This window comes from Euleptes europaea, chromosome 17, assembly GCF_029931775.1.
Source record: "Euleptes europaea isolate rEulEur1 chromosome 17, rEulEur1.hap1, whole genome shotgun sequence".
Taxonomy (NCBI): domain Eukaryota; kingdom Metazoa; phylum Chordata; class Lepidosauria; order Squamata; family Sphaerodactylidae; genus Euleptes; species Euleptes europaea.
Genome location: NC_079328.1, coordinates 48,122,011 through 48,141,679, shown reverse-complemented (window position 1 = coordinate 48,141,679; position 19,669 = coordinate 48,122,011). Strand labels below are relative to the sequence as shown.

Below are 19,669 nucleotides of genomic sequence, written 5' to 3'. Positions count from 1 at the left end.
TGGTCTGATCCAGCATGGATTTTCTTATGTTCTTATTCTTTATCACTTTTGTGTTTAAGGATACCAATTTTGTAAAGAAATAATAAATAAATTAATAAATAAGGTTATGATGGTACAAGCTACAGGCAATCAGTCCTGTGCGTGTCCACCTCTAGTCTAGCCTAGCTTCCCCTGAGGTTGACCCTGGAAAGGATTCAATATATGTAGCAACAATATGGTGATACACTTTTAGAATAGAGCATTTTTAAATACGCACATCTGCGTATCCAGATCTGCTTTAACTACGAATTCGTACTTAGGTTACAAAATGAACGTGGGAGCAGAAATATGGCATTTTAAAAATGGCATATGAAACACTGTTCTGTAATGGTGATGGCATTCTGCATGTCAAGCATAATTTAGCCCTTTCCAGAGAGCTGCCATCTGCAAAACAAGGAGGAAAATGGCTGTATCCGGCCTGGAAAGCGAACGACAGCTCTGGGAAACCCTCATGGGATTTCGCTGAAAGTGACGCACTTGGAGGTTAAAAACCAGGGAGTGCACTCTGGTATAGAGGAATGTACAAACAGTACAAAATCATCTTTAGTAGCTACCACATGAGCATCTGCCATAGTGTTGTACTCAAATGAATGACGGGCAGCCGAATGACACGCAACTGGGCTGCCAGGATTCCAAGACTCAGAACAGGAAACTTACTTGAGCAAATAACATCAGGCTGTTGCTGATTGGATTTTGCATCAGGAAGATGGTATCCCGCGGTGGGTTTTTTGCCAAGCTCTCTCTCTCTCTCTCTCTCTCTCTCCCCCCCCCCCATTCATACACAGAACAGTAAGTGCTTTCTGCCTTTTTTCCCAGGCGGTCAACTTTAAAAATGCATAACCACAAAGCTGCTCATTAAATGCAAGCTAAGCTACCTAGCCAGAGAATATTTTCTAACTGATGGTAAAACGCACGTTGCCTCCCCCATAAAAAGTCTCCCGTATACTCTTAAAATGTACTCACAGTTGTGCAGAAGATCGCAAATCAAAGAGGCCCAACCAAAGGAGCTGAGCTAAGGTGTGGGGGAGAGGAATGCTGCATGTTCAAAAACACTGTTTAGAGGAGCGAACAACTCTGGTTAAAAATATATATATATATTTAAAAAATATTCCTGACTCTGTTCTGCCTGCATTGCATTTATGCTAATGTGGAAGTAGGGCATCCGATGCAGAATTTGCCAGCCTCAGAACCTCTTATTTCATAAGAACATAAGAAAGGCCCTGCTGGATCAGACCAAGGCCCATCAAGTCCAACAGTCCGATCACACAGTGAAAAACTATAATGTTCTATAACATTCTCGAGAGGGGGTAAGTGCTCCTTCCCTGGAGGTTTTTAAGCAGAGGCTAGATGGCCATTTGTCAGCAATGCTGATTCTATGACCGTGGGCAGTTGTGGTAGGGCATCTTGGCCATCTTCTGGGCGTGGAGTAAAGGTCATTGGGGGTGTGGGGGGGAGGTAGTTGTGAGTTTCCTGCATTGTGCAGGGGTTGGACTAGATGATCCTGGTGGTCCCTTCCAACTCTATGATTTTATGATTCTAGTCCTCCTGGCAGAGTGAAAGCTGTGAAATCACATGAAACAGACTCTTGGTTCATCAGGGTCAGCTTTGCCTATTCAGACTGGCAGTGGCTCTCCAGGGTCTCTGGAGGAGGTCTTCCCCATCACCTACTGCCTGCTCTTTTTAGCTGGAGATGCTGGGGATTGAACCCGGGGGCCTTCTGCATGCCAAACAGATGCTCTACCACTGAGCCACAGCCCGTCCTCTTTCACCGCAGCCTTGTCTAACATCTTAGGCTCCACATAGCTCAGCAGTCATTGCTGTAGACTTCCAGGGGCTCAGCAATCCTGTTTTTTAATCCCCCAGGCCCAAACAGGCAGCAAAACAGGTGATTTATGCAGCCCTCAACCAGCATGCTCAGCAAGGTGGGCCCCAACTAGCATAGGAAGAAAATGAAAGGGCTGCACCAGTCACTAAGAGATAAAGAAAATAAGGCCAGTGGCAAAGGTGGCAGTACAGTAAACAAATTGTGTTTTCTTCATGCAGGGATAAGGACTGAATAAGCTCTGGCAGTTATACTTAATGGTTTTGTATCTCGTTAATATAAGAAGATCCCTAGATCAGAGAGGTTATGTCCGTGTGGGACAGGGGATAATGAAACCATCAAACATGCACTGATATGTTGCCCATTCTACTATGAAGTTAGATCAAAGCTTATTTTCCCTCCTTGCTTGGTAAATTCCCTGAAGAGTCAGTTGAACTTTTGGCAAAGAAGCTATTAGGAGATCCTCAGTTTATGCTCCAAACGGCCAAGTTTATTAAAATATGCAGAAGTTTATTAGAGAATGATAGAATATTTTACAATTTTAAGGTGATAATTTTAATGAGGGGCTGTTTTTAATGCTCTTACACCTTTATTTGTACGTCTGTGATTCTGCAGCACAAAACTATTGAGTTTGGAAATTTTGATGTGTTGGCATGTGATTGGTCAGTTGACGAATTAATAAATTTGATTTGATATCTAGTTGATTTTTTTTGCCATCAAATCTCATCTGCCTTATGGTGACTCCTGGTGGAGCTTTCAAGGCAAGAGATGTTTGGAGGGGGTTTGCTATTGCCGGCCTTCGTGTCACGACCCTGGCATTCCTTGGTGGTTTCCCATGCAAATACCGGCCAGAGCTGACCCTGCTTAGCTTCTGAGGTTTGATGAGATCAGGCTAGCCTGGGTTGTCCAGGTCAGGGCCTAATTGATATTACACTGTACAAACTGCAATTTGATTTTTAAAGCAATGTGTTGTTTATTTACATGATTGTAACTAAATAACCAATGCTATGTAATTATGAGAATTCAGTATTGTATTTGTATATTATACTACAGATTCCTCTGAAGAATCTGAGTTTCAGTGAAGAAACACATAGGGACTTTTAATCTAATCAAACATTGTTTACTTCACTTACCCCATCAGCCTCAGCCTTATTTTTTTATCACATGAACACATGAAGCTGCCTTCTTCTGAATCAGACCCTTGGTCCATCAAAATCAGTACTGTCTACTCAGACTGGTAGCAGCTCTCCAGGGTCTCAGGCAGAGGTCTTTCACATCACCTACCTGCCTAGTCCCTTTAACTGGAGATGCCAGGGATTGAACCTGGGACCTTCTGCATGCCAAGCAGATACTCTACCACTGAGCCACAGCCCCTCCCCACTGAGCATATCCTACGACTAGTGTATTCCAACATTATCAGCATTGACCCACACTACAGAGAAGAACTTAGGCTGAGCGATCAATCCTATTGAGTTGGGTTCTTGTCTGCCAAGGTGGAAGCCCAACTTCGCAACTTGCAAATGAACACATACCTAGGGCAGTGTTACCCCTTTCCTCAGGTGGGCAGTTAGCCTTTTATCAAATATTTTACAGCGACATGTATATATTTGCTTGCTTACAGGTTCATTTTTACTTTTCCAAAAAGGTCACAAACATTCCCCCCCCCCAAATGAAAAACTACTCCAGGTCATAATTTGACACGTGCTGCCACTTCACAGGCATTAGCCAATCGACACTGTCTATATGCAGTCTTTTTCTATTTTGAACTCATCGGGGCACGGGCAAAATTGCAGAACAGATTATTCAGGGTTCACGCTGGGAAAGAAATAAGGCACATTTGAACCGAGGACGCTTCCAGACTAGCCCTGCTGCTTTAGAAATATGACAGCTTCCTTTCTCCTTTGTTAAAGGGCACCAGCAATGAATAATGTATAAGCAGGGCCTTCAGAAGCACAGAGCACCAGTCTTCACAGGCAGGAAAATTCACCCATGCTGTACAACTGGACGAAGTCCTAAAGTAATTGCCTGCATATTCAAAATCACAAGTTGGTTTCAAAGTAAGACAATTTATCAGTTTTATTTTAAGGTGATGGGGCAGACGGGAAAAGCAAGAGAGAACCAGTGGTCAAGCTAAACATTTTCCATTCAACATAAAACCGCAGCTGCCTTAACAGAGAACGTTATAAATAAAGGTTACAGAGTAGAGAGGACAGAAACAAAAACGGTACGTGTCAAATAAAGGGTGACGCCACACACACCTTCTCCAGTGAGAGGTAAACTTGGTTTGAAGAAAGGAAAACTAAAGCGACACGGGTGAGCAGTACTAAACTTCTTGGATATCTCTGCGCAAAATGACCACTATATATTACAAGCCTACTCTGACTGGACAAAACTGGGTCAAGTACTAACTGTTAAAAACCCATTTTTATAAAGACTGCTTGCAACAGACAACAGGAGTTAGTGAGCTGGTAAGACCCACAGCTGTGCTTGGTGTCCATGTGCAACTCGCATTCCTCCTGTCGCATTCTAGGCTTTTTTTTTTTAGAACCCCCTGGAAAATCCAGCAGCTCTTACATAAGAAAATGCGCCAGCCCAGCGAAGCCAGGCCTTTCAGGATCCGAAATCCCCAGTCGTAACCCTTCTTACCATGTGGGAGAACACCGGCACAAATCGTTAAGGACAGAAGAAATTAACAAGGCCTTTCTAGTCTCCGGTTTAGGAGTTAAAAACAAACAGACCCGCCACCCTGATCTGTCCTGTCCTGAATCCTCTCTGGAACTTCGACGGATGGACCACTCAAGAGACAGCTCGTGCTAATAACTCGTTGAGTTGCACATGCAGCAACTGTGGTGCTCCAGGGGTGACGTGGAAACTTGGCACCACGGGGTGGGGGGGGACGACATATTGCTTTGCAAGCAATTGACTTCCTGCTGCAGAGTTATGTCAGAGCAGCCCGGTATAGTGGAGCGGAATCCACCGGCAGTTAGCTCTTAAAACGACAGCGGCTCTCTACCCGGTCGCAAAACCCTAACTTATAGTTTGATTCAATTTTTAAAAATAAACTGAAGATTACTCTTTGAAAGATATTTCGTAAATCTTTTTTTTAAGTGACTTTCTGAAGATTATAAAAGATTAGTCAAAACTTTTTTTTAATATGAATAGTTTGGACAAGCAGATCTAGTTTCTGGTTTACAGTGACACATTATGGTAAGGAGGGAAAGGAGTCCATAGCAGAGGTTGCAATCTACGGCTGATATCCCGAAAGATGCTCATTAAAAAGGTCTCATGGCACAGAGGCACGTCCTTCCCCAAGTTATGCGTCTAGCTTGTCGGATTTCCACGCGAAGGAACTGTTAGTACTCTATTTACATTCAAAAAATACCCTCCCCTTCTCTTTCTTCAGCAGAGTGGAAATACCAGTTAAGCCAAGTCAGTGGAAACCTAACAGAGGTGTAGGACGGCTTTGTTAATCTCTGGGTTTGTCCAATCGTTTCGGATGTCATCCAAGTGATTATCAAAATCCACTAGCGTTTCGTAGGACTTGCTGTCCAAAAGCGAGGCAGAGATCCTCTGGGCTTCTGACCAATCTTCACAGTAATCACTAGGAAATGGGAAAAAATAATGGTATTAACAGCCCTTGCTCAAGAGGAATCATTTTTCAAGGCTGCTTTAGTCAGAACAGAGAAGAGTTGGCTTTTATATGCCGAATTTCTCTACCACTTAAGGGAGACTCAAACCGGCTTACAATCACCTTTCCTTCCCCTCCCTACAACAGACACCCTGTGAGGTAGGTGAGGCTGAGAGAGCTCTAAGAGAGCTGTAACTTACCCAAGGTTACCCAGCTGGCTTCGTGTGTAGGAGTGGGGAAACAAATCCAGTTCCCCAGATTAGAATTCACCACTCATGTGGAGGAGCGGGGAATCAAACCCGGTTCCCCAGGTCAGACTCCACCACTCCAAACCACCGCTCTTAATCACTACACCATGTTGGAGGAAAAAATATTTAAAGTGTTGTGCAAGGTTGCTCTGGCAGGCAAAGGCTCAGCTACACTATAAATTTAAAGCATATTTTAAAAGTGACGTTGCTGAGTGATGTTGCGTACCATGAGGAATCCAAAGAACTACCGCTAAAGTGCGCATGCAAGTGAACCCCTCATAAAAGAGCTTGCTGGGATCCAACCTTGCATATATTTGCATTTATTTACATGCATGTATTTACATCCTGCTTTTCTCCCCAGTTGGGACTCCAACTGGCTTAGTATATCATTCTGCTCTCCTCCAGTCTCTCACATCAACCTTGTAAGGTAGGCCAGGCTAAGACTTTGTGATGGGCCCAAGGTCCCCTAGGGAGTTTCCATGGCAGAAGTGGGGATTCGAACCTGGGTCCCCCAGGGTCCTAGTCGCCTACTCTATTCACTACACCACACTGGCTCTTAGCTTTTCTCATGAGGGGATGGCAAATTCTGCCAATTACTCCCTCCCACTGCAGCCCAGTTAGACCCCTGAAATGTCGGTTCTGGGGCGTCAGTGGACCGTCAGGAACCATGTGGCGGCAGTCTGAGGTAGAATGGGGGAGAGAAGCAAAAAACAACAACAACCCTGCCCCTTCTTAACAACAACAAGAGCTGGTTTTTACATGCTGATTTTCTCTGCCACTTCAGGGAGAATCAACCCGGCTTACAATCACCTTCCCTTCCCCTCCCCACAACGGACACCCTGTGAGGTAGGTGGAGCTGAGAGAGTTGTGACTAGCCCAAGGTCACCCAGCTGGCTTCGTGTGTAGGAGTGGGGAAACAAATCCAGTTCACCAGATTAGCCTCCGCTGCTCATGTGGAGGAGTGGGGGAATCAAACCCGGTTCTCCAGGTCAGAGTCCACCACTCTAAACCACAGCGCTTAACCGTTATACCATGCTGGCTCTCTTACGGGCATTTAAGTTTTCTCAATGTGATTGGATGCAGGCTGCCGGCCTTTCCACAGTTCCTTGCTGAAAGGCAGGACAGTTTATGAACACGCGAAGCTGCCTTCTACTGAATGATACCCTTGGTCCACCAAGGTCAGTATTGTCTACTCAGTGGCTCTCCTGGGTCTCAGACTGAGGTCTTTCACATCACTTACAACCTGATCCTTTCTGGAGATGCCAGGGATTGAACCTGGGATCTTCTGCACACAAAGGAGTTGCTCTACTACTGAGCCACAGCCCCTGCTGCCTCTTCATGGGGTTGGGGGGGGGGGGAAGATAGTCAGCTTTTCAAAGCTGACTTCACATTGCAACAAGATGCATCTGAACTGCAGAGATGCAAAGGAATATTCCAAGAATACTCACAAGTGGGGGTCTTTACATCTCCATTTGTTTTCGTGGTGCTCATACACGTGGACGGCAGGCTCTATGCACTCCATTGTAAATTTCGTATTATCCACCTGACACAGAACAGAGACAGAGGGACAGGGATTTTTTTTACTTCAGAGCTGAGGATGTGAATACGAAGCCTTTATTGGCATTAGTTATACAAACAATAGCGTCTAGAGATGATGATGCCAAGCCGGCAGCGTCCTTTTCAGTGCGGCAGCTCCTCCCTTTATCATTACTGAGAAATTACTTGCAGGTCAAAATATTGTCGAAGGCTTTCACGGTCAGAGTTCATTGGTTCTTGTAGGTTATCCGGGCTGTGTAACCGTGGTCTTGGAATTTTCTTTCCTGACGTTTCGCCAGCAACTGTGGCAGGCATCTTCAGAGTAGTAACACTGTTACTACTCTGAAGATGCCTGCCACAGTTGCTGGCGAAACGTCAGGAAAGAAAATTCCAAGACCACGGTTACTTGCAGGTCGTTGCCCTGGGCCTCTGTGCACTGTGATTTTGAAGGAACTCTCACCTGGAGATGTGCTGGGATAGTCACATGACCCACACATCTGTGAGATCATCGCAAATCACATGACTCTTAACTGGTTGAAGATTTAAAAAGCAGAAGAGCTCTGGCACTCAGTCTTTTTCTGAGTAGTGGCTTTCCAAATGATAGCTTCACAGAACCCTGGGGGTGGTGGAAAGAGCTGTCAAGTTGCAGCCAACTTATGTGATCCCTTAGGGTTTTCAAGGCAATAGACGAACCAAAGTGGTTTCACATTGTCTGTCTCTACACAGCAACCCTGGACTTCCTTGGTGGTCTACCATCCAAGGCTGATCCTGCTTAGCTTCCAAGATCTGATGAGATCTGGCTAGCCTGGGCCATCCAGGTCAGGTCTCACAGAACCATAACCTCCTATGAACACATGAAACTGCCTTATACTGAATCAGACCCTTGGTCCATTGAAGCCAGTACTGTCTACTGAATCAGACCCTTGGTCCATCGAAGCCAGACCGGCAGCGGCTCTCCAGGGTCTCAGGTAGAGGTCTTTCACATCACCTATTTGCTAGTCCCTTTAACTGGGGATGCCGTGGATTGAACCTGGGACCTTCTGCATGCCAAGCAGATGCTATACCACTGAGTCACAGCCCCTCCCCTCACCAATTCATTTGGTTAGCCACCTGTGTTGGTCAGCAACAAAAATCCATCTAGTTAGGTCCAAAGTTTCTTTTTTCCACCAAATTAGAAATCTTATGCTGGAGGAAGAATCAATCCATCGGAAGGAGAACTTCCTCGCACAGAGGACCCTTTCCTTCACCAAGGCCTCAAACCTCTCACTGAGCGGAAAGGAACCCTGGAATACACCCCAGTATGTTGCAAAGGATTCTGGGACATGTTCTTTGGTGCACACTCAGTTAACGCAGGTTGGGTCTGCTGGCCTTCCCCACTGTCATGCAAGAACAGTATGCAAAGTCTAAAGCACAGGTGTCAAACATACGGCTGAGGGGCTGGATCCGGCCCCTTGAGAGCTCTGATCCGGCCCGTGAGCCAACCGAGGAAGCCCCCCCCCCCGCCGCAGTCGGGGCTGGCGAGGCATGGCCCGGCCCACCTAAGTGATACTGATGTCATATCCGGCCCTCGTAACAAATGAGATCGACACCCCTGGTCTAAAGCATAACCAATCATCCCTATGGCTACGCATTGCAGGGGAAGGTTAGGACAGGTGGGCAGACTATTTTGCAAGCAAATTTGCCCCAAATTGCTCACCTATTCATTGAATGACCCCTAATAGGTTCCCACGGAAAAGCTTGAAAGGCACCTTTTTAGGGTATCCAACTCCCTTTTGTGCGAGCTGTTCTTTTTCAGCCCTGGCCCCGGCCTGGTGGAATTCCTTCCCTAACAACACCAGGGCCCTGAGGGACCTTAAAGAGTTCCGCAGGGCCTGCAAGACAGAGTTATTCCACCAGGCCGATGGTTGAGGGCAGCTGAAGGTTGTCATCTATCGCTGGCCTCCCTACTTTCCCTCCTATTTTATTATATAGAACTGCTCTGAATCTTCCAGCAACTGGTTGCTGATGATACACCATTGACATGTTAATTTATTGTTACTGTTTCAATGCTTTTAATAATGAGATTGGCTGTTGTTATCTTTTTATTGTGATTAACCTGTTGTAACCGGCCCTGAGCCCAGCCTTGGCTGGGCATTAGAGAGCGGGCTAGAAATCAAAATAAATAAATAAAAATAAAAGAAAGAAAGAACTGAGCCCGGTTAAGTTGTCATTCAGGAAAGCTCCAAGAAACTGAAGCCTTCCTGGCTATAAAACAAACGTTATTTAAAATAGTAACGAAAGCGTATACCATGATAAGCGCAGTGTCACTGAAATGCTCTGCAATCCTGGACGCCACCTTTTCAGCAACCTGGTTTGGACTGCAAAGGAAGGGGCAGTTAATTGCATGGGTTTTGATGTATTTCATGATGCTCAGAATGAAAAGGGAAAAAAAGGTGACATGCAGACAGAGTCACACAGGATCTCGCAAGCAAGGGGGAAAAAAGACACGAATGAGATACTGAGCGTCCGTTGAACTCGAACAGATGAAGCTGCTTTATACTGAATCAGACCATCAGTCCATCAAGGTCTACTTAGACCGGCAGCAGCTCTCCAGGCAGAGGTCTTCCGCATCACCTACTTCCCTGGTCCCTTTAACTGGAGTTGCCTGGGATTGGACCTGAGACCTTCAGCATGCAAAGCAGAGCTCTACCAATGAACCTCAGTCCCTCCCCTAAAATAGGTGCCCCCTAGTTGGTACAGGAGGAGAAACAGCCGAGACACACAAGGAGCTGACTTATACTGAATCAGAGTATTTGTCCATCAAGATCAGAATTGTCTACTCGGCTCTCCAGGATCTCAGGCAGAGGTCTTTCGCATCATCTCCTACTTGATCCATCTAACTAGAGATGCCGCGGATTGAACCTGGGACCTTCTGCATGCCAAGCAGATGCTCTACCACTGAGCCATGGCCCCTCCTAAGAGAAGTGCAAAAACAACACATGTGTAACAATACCTTTACATCAAGACAAGCCAAAATGTCACAAAGAAGTGACAAGCCCAAGAGGAAATATACTTTATCTTATTCAGAGAGAAAACTGACTCCATAATCGCTGCTGAGGCAGAGACACTGCCCAACTCTTGCTCTGCCTCTCTACCTGCCGGTGCTCCTCACCTGTAACTTTGGTAACACCTGCAGTTGGAATAAGGCCCCGTTACAATAGCCTCTAAACAAAGATGAAGTCAGACTTATTCAATTTGTAAGGTCCTTCCAGGACCCCTCTGTCTTTCCTGACAAGCTAAACCAAGTGCCGTTCTAGCAGCTTCTGCCCACCCCCCACAAGAATCCTGAGAATTGCTGTTCTGGCACACAACCTCTCGAAAAGTTATTTCTTAGAACATCGCCCCCAAATGTAGCCATGGCTCAGTGGTAGAGCATCTGTTTGGCCTGCAGAAGGTCCCAGGTTCAATCCCTAGCATCGCCAGTTACAAAGGATGAGGTAGTAACTGATGTGAAAGAGCTCAGCCTGAGATCCTGGAGAGCTTCTGCCAGTCTGAGTAGCACATACTGACTTCGTTGGACCAAGGGTCTGATTCAGTCTGAAGCAATATGTGTGTGTGTGCACGAGTGCAGCCCTGATGGACAGCTTGCTCCTGGGTATTTTTGTCACGGGGCCCAAAGGGTGGAACAGAAGCTGGGGATACCACAGTTGCATCCTCCGATTCGGCTCTTTTGATTTGGTTCTCTCTTGCCCACGCACGGCTTATTGCCTGCTCCATTTTTATCCTGCTTTTCAGCCAAACTTTGGCTCCCAAACCAGCTTACAAAAAACACAACACTACAAGTATTAATTACTACAGAATACAAAGGTGTGCTGGGTGGGGGCGGCCTGTAGCGTTTCAGTCCTATTTGCAGGTGGGGTCCAGAGGCAAGACATTAGCAGCAACACACCTGGCGTCCTTCAAACGTTCGTTGGCTTGATAGTATCCAGCTATTACATAGCTGTTCTCTTTGCACCATGAATCAATCTGAAAAAAGAGGACATCGTGAACAACAGTAAACCTCAGAAATCCATCCCTAACACTGGTTCAAACTGCACAGCCACGTGTGGACAACTATTGGGCAGCTTGATTCAGACAACTACGATGCCCATTCCCATGGCAATCAGTTTGCCCGTGATCAATTTCTCTCACTCTGATAGCCACTGCCAATAAATAATGAAGAACTATCTTGGAGGAGGGAGAGGAAAATCAGGGAATGACAGCTTGGTATATTAAAATTTCTATGTGGTGATCGCTGCAGCCCTCAGGTGAAACACATTATCACTGTTTTCGTTAATCATTTAAGCAGGACTTGTTAATCTATACCAGCTCTTTACAATCTCTCTCCTGTTCATCGTTATCAACCTCCCTATGAAGCAGGTCGTTACTGTTCCCTTCTTACAGGATATGAGAAATGAGATGACCGTGATTTGAGTTGAGGCCATAAACTGAGTCTGCAGCAGAAAAGCGATTGTGGGGCTCCCAGACATTACTGCCCCAACCTCTGCCCACTGCACTGATAGGCTATGGGAAGCTAGCCTTGATATATTTTACTGTCCAAAAGTCAGTGTGGTGAACACGGGAGATCCAGGTTCAGGTCCCTGTCTCCTATGGACTCACAGTTTGTCCCCGCACAGATCATTCTCTTCGTTTCTATTCCCCTTCTGCAAAATGGATGCAGGGACCTACCGGTACCTCACAGGGGACTGCTCTGAGGGTGAACAAAGCATTTGTGAAGGACTGCAAAGGACCCTAACAAATGATCAGTGTTAATTAATTAACTAACACCACCTTATTTTTATTACAATCTACAAAGTCTATCTTAGAATAATACAATTGGGAAGGGATCACCAGGGTCATCTAGTCCAACCCCCTGAACAATGCAGGAAATTCACAACTACCTCCCCCTCCACACCCCCAGTGACCCCTACTCCATGCCCAGAAGATGGCCAATCTGGCCTGGAGGAAAATTGCTTCCTGACCCCAAAGTGGCGATCGGCATTACCCTGGGCATGTAAGCCATGGCCATGAGAGTCAAGCACTGATGCAACCCTTCCTGCCCTCCCTCTCATGATTTGCCTAAGTTCACAGAATCAGCATTGCTGTCAGATGGCCATCTAGCCTTTGCTGTAAAACCTCCGAAGGAGGAAAGCCCACCACCTCCCAAGGAAGCCTGTTCCACTGAGGAACCACTCTAATTGTCAGGAAGTTCTTCCTAATGTTTATCCAAAAACAAGTTTGATTTAATTTCAACGCATTGGTTCTGGTCTGACCTTCTGGGGCAACAGAAAAAACTCCACACCATCCTCTATATGACTGCCCTTCAAGTTCTTGAAGATGGTTATTGTTTCACCTCTCAGCTGTCTTGCACATTTTTCTCTTGCCTTCCTATAAAGTGGAACAGCAAGACGGCCATATTGTGATCTACACAGATGTAGCAGCAGACAAGCCCCAGAAAAGTAGGGGAGGTCAAGAAAAGGAGAAGCTACAGAGGAGTCTTTGAGGGAATGAGGGAAGATGCCCCCTTTTCCATTCCACATGTGTCGGAAGAGGAGGTCTGAGATGGGTGTTGGTATGACTAGAGAAAGAAGAAGAGTGGTTTTTTATATGCCAATCTTCTCTGCCACTTAAGGAAGACTCACACCGGCTTACAATCCCCTTCCCCTCCCCACAGCAGACACCCTGTGAGGTAGGTGGGGCTGCGAGCTCTAAGAGAGCTGTGACTAGCCCAAGGTCACCCAGCTGGCTTCATGGGTAGGAGAGGGGAAACAAATCCAGCTCACCAGATTAGTGTCCGCCGCTCATGTGGAGGAGTGGGGAATCAAACCCGGTTCTCTAGATCAGAGTCCACTGCTCCAAACCGATGCTCTTAACAATTATACCACGCCAGCTGGAGGCAGAGCGAGATCAGCAGGATCTTGCTCAACCCCTCAGCTGTTACGGTTGCCTGGAGTGGAGGTGTAATGGTGACCGGCCTTGCCTGCAGATTCCAGGGGTGAGGAAGGCACGAGGAGACGGGCCCATCAGCCTCATTCAAAGCGGCCCACAGCAAAAGCAGCTGACTTCGACAAGCTGTGGGGAAAAAGAACCCTGGACTCTCGAGATGCTCAGTTAAAGACAGGGTGCAGACAAGATTTCTGGTTGCTTTTCCCCTGCATTGGTTACCTTAATTAGCAAGGACATTGCATAAAACTCACATTATTTTATCCTAATGTATCACATAATCTGCCACAAAGCTTTACAAAAAGACCCTGTACAAATTAAAAGGGACAAATTCATATTGGGTGTTAGGGAGGCATGATTGATTTAGAATGATGCCTTTATCCAAGCTCAGATTTTGGCTCACTTCCAGCAGCTTTAAATCTGCCATGTTTGCTACTCACAATAAGAGTATCAGATTAAGATAATCCAGCATTTTAGGAGGGAGGTGGGAAAAGCCGCAGCAATTGTATTCGTTGCTCTCAAATACTATCTCCCCCCCACTCCCAAAGAAAGAATTAAAGTGGATTCCAGAATATTTCTGATGCTGAACTCTAGGCTTTCTGCAAAACACATCAATCTCATGGTTAGTTGGAATAATTACAGCCCCAAATTAAACTGTCTAAAAGCAGAACAAAGCTACACAAATAATCTCTTCCGAAGGAATGACATGGATTTATGTGTTTCATTAAATTGTCATTCTCCGGCATTGTTGTGCTTCGAGCCAACCGCTGCCGCAATCACAACCCCCATTTCCAGGGTTTAAAGATGCCATTTTAATTGCCAGCAAGTTGAAATCTTGTAACTAAAAACCAAACGCCCGGATAAAACATTCTTGTTCACAGTAAGTATTAAGAGGCTTGTCTGGATTTTTTCCTCTTCTACTCTATAGCAAGCTTAGCTCCCACACAACCAGAAAACGGGGGGGGGGGGGGGGGGAGAGAGACGGTTTCTGTGTTCTGGTTTTATCAGTGAGTGGCGATAACAAGTTTCACTATCTTTAAGTGCTGCAGATTATTCTGAAAAGACTGCCAAGGCTCACTGCAAATTAAGAAGAGTTGGTTTTTATATGCCGCCTTTCTCAGGACAGTCTTTATTGCAGTGCAGATTTTCAAAACGTGTTACAATACAGTGCAAATTTGCCTACTTGGAGTTGAGTTAGGTCCTGTGTAGGTGATGCGTGCACGTGCCAATATAAAATCATTTTTTTAATATATTTTTTTAAAACCCTATAAATTATAACTGTAGTTCATTTACTTACATTACTTAATGAGAGCCAGCGTGGTGTAGTGGTCAAGAGCGGTGGACTCTAATCTGGAGAACCGGGTTTGATTTTCCACTCCTCCACATGAAGCCAACTGGGTGACCTTGGGCTAGACACAGCTCTCTTAGAGCTCTCTCAGCCCCAGCAACCTCACAGGGTGTCTGTTGTGAGGAGGGGAAGGGAAGGTGATTATAAGCCGGTTTGATTCTTCCTTAAGTGGTAGAGAAAGTTGGCATATAAAAACCAACTTTTCTTCTACTACTGAATCAGACCATGGGTCGATCAAGGTCAGTACTGTCTACTCAGACTGACGGTGGCTCTCCAGGGTCTCAGGTAGAGGTCCGGTCACATTACCAACTTCCTGATCTGGTCCTTTCAGCTGGAGATGCTGGGGACTGAAACTGGGACCTACTGTGCGCAAAGCAGATGCCCTGCCGCTGAGCCAGGGCTTCTCACTTCCTCTCCGCATTGCCTTCATCCACTGGCAGTCTTCTAATCCCTTCACAGCTGGGCCAGCACTGCACTACGTGGGTTTGGGCTGAACAAACAACCAGGACCGCTGGCCACAGAGTTAAACACACATTTAATTTCCTGGCCTATCAATCAGCAAATAACTCGCCAACACAACTGACATGAGGCAGCTCAATAAAAAGCCATTGCATAAATACGAACAAACACTTGGTCCTTCCAAGATGTTTGCACTATCCATGATTAGGTCTTTGAAAGCTGCCATGTATTCTGATTAGAAAGCCATATGGATGAGCTGAATGAAACTGACATCAATTTTCTAATTGATTTCAAGCTCAGCATTTTAGAATGAATACAATTTCTTTGTAATTAGTTTGCTCGACCTGCTTACACAACTTCAGAAATTGCATGATTAAGCAACTATTTCAGTTTCTTCAGCTGAAGTGGAACTGGGGACTGACTGTACAAAGACTCCGAGCTTGGAAAAAGTCAGGGATGGCATGTTGTTACCCACCCCTGGAGCTGCAATTTTGCAGTAGCAAGTAAATTTCTAAGTGAAAGCAGTAGTGAGAGCCAGCGTGGTGTAGTGGTTAAGAGCGGTGGTTTGGAGCGGTGGAGTCTGATCTGACAAACTGAGTTTGATTCCCCTCTCCTCCACATGAGCGGTGGATGCTAATCTGGTGAACTGGATTTGTTTTCCCACTCCTACACATGAAGCCAGCTGGGTGACCTTGGCCCAGTCACAGTTCTCTCCGAACTCTCTCAGCCTCGCTTACCTCACAGGGTGTCTGTTGTGGGGAGGGGAAGGGAAGGTGATTGTAAGACGGTTTGAATCTCCCTTAAATGGTAGAGAAAGTCAGCATATACAAACCAACTCTTCTTCTTCTAGATATACAGTTCAATTCAACCAACATTGCTAACTTACTTCAGAATTAAAACTCCCTTCTCATTCACCACAGCAATCAACGCCAGTTCCTGTGATGTCAAAGCAGCTAAACCAATAGCAGCAAAAGGGGCTGCAGATGTGACAGTTATCACTGAAGGCCATCATAGTTGCATTGTTAATGGAATTTTGACAGCAGCAACTTTTCAACTACCTGCACCGTGATAATTTGCACATGTCAAAGTTTCCTCTTCAATGCAACCATCACAATGTACAGGAGCTACAATGGTACAAGTCCTGCTATCCCTAAGATCACTTTTGATATGGTTAAGAGGTGACAAACTGAATAGGTACCACAGCCCTAGATTTCAATATTGGCAATATTGGCAGCCTTTGATATTATTACTACTACTAATACTATTAATGCCGATCACCACTTTCGGGTCAGGAAGCAATTTCCGTTCAGGCTAGATTGGCCAGGGATCCTGGAAGATTTTTTTTTTTTTTGCCATCTTCTGAGCATGGAGTAGGGGTCACTGGGGGTGTGGGAGGAGAGGTAGTTGTGAATTTCTTGATTGTGCAGGGGGTTGGATGACCCTGATGGTCCCTTTCAACTCTATGATTCAACTACTGGGCGTTTATTATTTTTATTATATATAAATAATTTTTAACATTTTTTATATTCTGCCTTACTCACTGAGACTCAAGGTGTAAATGAACATAAACAACAGGTTGAGATATCTAATAAGCAATGCGGAAGGATAAATTCCCGCCTCCAACGGTGGACATCTAATCCAGCATCCTGTTTCACGTAGCAGCTAACCAGTTGCCCCAGAGGGTCAACAAACAAGGCCTAGAGCTCCTGATGTTGCCTCCTAGCACTGGTATTCTGAGGTTTAACACCTCTCTGTACATGAATATTCCCCTCACTCACCATAGCTAGTAGCCATTAATGGACCTCTTGTCTACAAATCCGACTCCCTTTTAAAGTCCACTATGACTGCAGCAATTACCAGGCCTGCCAGCAGTGAATGTCAATATTCATTCATTCAATTATTTATTTATGTTATTTATAGTCCGCCTTTCTCACTGAAATAGGATTTGGGTTGTAGAATTAACCTTTCTTCCCAATGGAGGAAGAAGAGTTGGTTTTTATATACTACTTAAGGAAGAATCAAACCGGTTTACAATCACCTTCCTTTCCCCTCCCCACAACAGACACCCTGTGAGGTAAGTAGGGCTGAGAGAGCTCTAAGAGAGCTGTGACTAGCCCAAGGTCACCCAGCTGGCTTTATGTGTAGGAATGGGGAAACCAACCCAGATCACCAGATTGGCGTCTGCCACTCATGTGGAGGAGTGGGGAATCAAACCCGGTTCTCCAGATCAGACTCCACCACTCTTAACCACTACACCAGGCTGGGGACTGAAAGTGGCTTATATCATTCTCCTCTCCTCCATTTTATCCTCCCAACAACCCTGCAAGGTAGTTTGGCTGAGAGTGTGTGTCTGGCCCCAGGTCACCCAGAGAGCCTCCATGGCAGAAGTGGGGATTTGACCCTAGCCCAACACTCTTAACCACCATACTGGCTCTTGCTAACTGATTTAATTACTCATTGAATTAAGAAGTATGGCAGCCCTGTGTGTGTGTGTAAAGTGCTGTCAAGTCGCAGCCCACTTATGGGAGATCTGACAAGATCAGGTTAGCCTGGGCCATCCAGGTCAGGGCAAGGCAGCCCTGCTTGGCCAAAAAAAGCACAATGTAAATTAATAAATCAATTGAAAACATTGTCTTTTATTTGAATCCATTGCTCATCAGCTTCATTGTGTGCCTATCTATTTATTTGAATCTATTGCACATCAGCTTCATTGAGCTCTAATATTGTGGGAAGGGGAGGAAAAAGCTTTCTTTCTCCAACTGGAGCATAACTTTATAAACCTCAATTGAGTTTGTCGCCTTTGTTTTCTAAACTGAGCAGCCACAGCCTGTCCTGGGAGGCAAAGGGCTCCAACCCCCTAATCATAGAGCTGGAAGGGACCAGCAGGGCCATCTAGTCCAACCCCCTGCACAACGCAGGAAACTCACAACTACCTCCCCCCCACACCCCCAGTGACCCCTGCTCCATGCCCAGACCCCTACTCCATGCTCCATCTCGGTCCCCAGCCTGTTGGGGGTCTGAGGTACAGTGCCTCTGAACAGGGAGGCTCCACTCAGCAGCCAAGAGTCCGGATCCCGTCCGCAGGGGAGGCTCAGGTTCTGCTGTGAAAGTGCCCCAGAGATCGCCCGGTAATAATTGGCTTCCAGACTGCCAGGGAAGGAATTTCTGCCTAACTACAAGCCTACTCTGTGCACTGGGCTAAGAGTCATGGAGTGTCAGAGTGAACAATAAACAATGATAGGAGAAACTGGATGAAACTGCAACTGCACTGAGTCGCCCTTCTGTCTGTAATACAACCAGATATGCATAACTTGTTGATGTATCGTCGTAACTTGAATCTGGATCAATCTCCCTTCCCCAGTATAATCAGGACTCAAGAGATTTCTGCCCATTAGGGCCTCTGAGTCAGCAGCTGCAAATAAATCGTTTTCCTTGAGACAGCAAGGTAGACTTCCCCTGACTATGGAAGATCCACTGATTTAGCAATTGGTGATCATCTCTTTTCCTTTCTGTAAATGTATTGAAATGTATTAGGACAGCAAGGGAATAGCTTGTTGCTGGGTAGGATATCTCTGTGTGTGTGTGTCTGTGTGCTAGTAATTGGGGCGAGAGTCACGGAGGGTTACAGTAAACCATAACAAGAACTGGGTGAAACTGTTACTTTACTGCACCGCCTCTATGTCTGTAGTGCTATCAGCTCTACCCTGAATGTTGATGGGTTGTCACATCTTGAATTTGGATAAATATCTCTCCCTCAGTACAACCGGGGCTCAGAGATTTCTGCCCATTAGGGCCTCTGGGTCAGCAGCGGCAAATAAACTGTTTTCCTTGAGACAGCAAGGTAGACTTCCCCTGACTATGGAAGATCCACTGATTTAGCAATGGGTGATCATCTCTTTTCCTTTCTGTAAATGTAATGAAATGTATTAGGGTCTCTCTCTCCCCCCCCCACGAACCCCCGTTTACCACATCACCCTGATAACGGTCTCGGGTCTCCCTCTCCCCCGCGAACCCCCCTGCAACACGGCTTCCAACACCGGGCAGCGACCGGCGCCCTCGCGGCTGCCGGGCAGGGGCCCGAGGTAGACTGCGCCTGCCCGCGGAGGCTCCGCCCGCGACTCACCAGCGTGAGCGCCACCTCGAGCATGGGCGCCAGGGCGAGGGTGCCGTGGAAGAGCGGCACGCAGTCGACCAAGAGGGCGGGCGGCTCCCGGCCGCGGGGCGGCGGCGGCGGCGGCTGCTTCTCGGCCACCAGGAGCCCGTTGACGGCGCAGTGCGGGTACTTGGCGCCGTGGAGCACCATCTTGCAGTAGGCCTGCGTGCTCAGCTTCATGGCGGCCCCTGTCCGGGGCTCGGCCCGCGCCGGCCGCACGCCTTCCTCCTCCTCCTCCACACCCGCTTCCGGCCCCGGCCCTGCCGTCGCGCGCCGGCGGCGGAAGTGTCGCGAAAGCGTCGCGCGGCGGCCCACAGAGGCGCCCTGATTCCTAGAGCGGCCGCCGCCGCCTCGCCCTGAAGTCCTCCTACCGCCCCCCCGCCCACGGGGCTGCCGCTCTAGGATTGTGGTTCGTCTATGGCAGTGGTTCCCAACCTTTTTTTTGACCAGGGACCACCAGGACTTTTTTGTTCGG

General features: G+C 46.7%; 1 protein-coding gene across 1 annotated transcript; it reads right to left on the bottom strand.

The window, feature by feature from the left end:
- Positions 1-5,252: 5,252 nt before the first annotated feature.
- On the bottom strand, positions 5,253-19,410 carry EMC8 (ER membrane protein complex subunit 8). Its single transcript, XM_056862715.1, has 5 exons — positions 19,165-19,410; positions 11,202-11,278; positions 9,561-9,630; positions 7,186-7,280; positions 5,253-5,462 (listed from the first exon to the last, which is right to left on the bottom strand). Exons 1-5 carry the CDS (start codon positions 19,372-19,374, stop codon positions 5,303-5,305), a joined length of 612 nt encoding a protein of 203 aa, XP_056718693.1. The 5' UTR covers positions 19,375-19,410; the 3' UTR covers positions 5,253-5,302.
- Positions 19,411-19,669: the final 259 nt, after the last annotated feature.

Coding starts and splice junctions, on each gene's coding strand:
- EMC8 (XM_056862715.1), bottom strand. CDS start 19,374: ATGAAGCTGAGCACGCAGGCCTACTGCAAGATGGTGCTCCACGGCGCC. Junction 9,631..11,201: donor GAACGTTTGAAGGACGCCAG/GTGTGTTGCTGC, acceptor CTTCCTTTGCAG/TCCAAACCAGGTTGCTGAAA. Junction 7,281..9,560: donor GTGACACTGCGCTTATCATG/GTATACGCTTTC, acceptor GTTCTGTGTCAG/GTGGATAATACGAAATTTAC.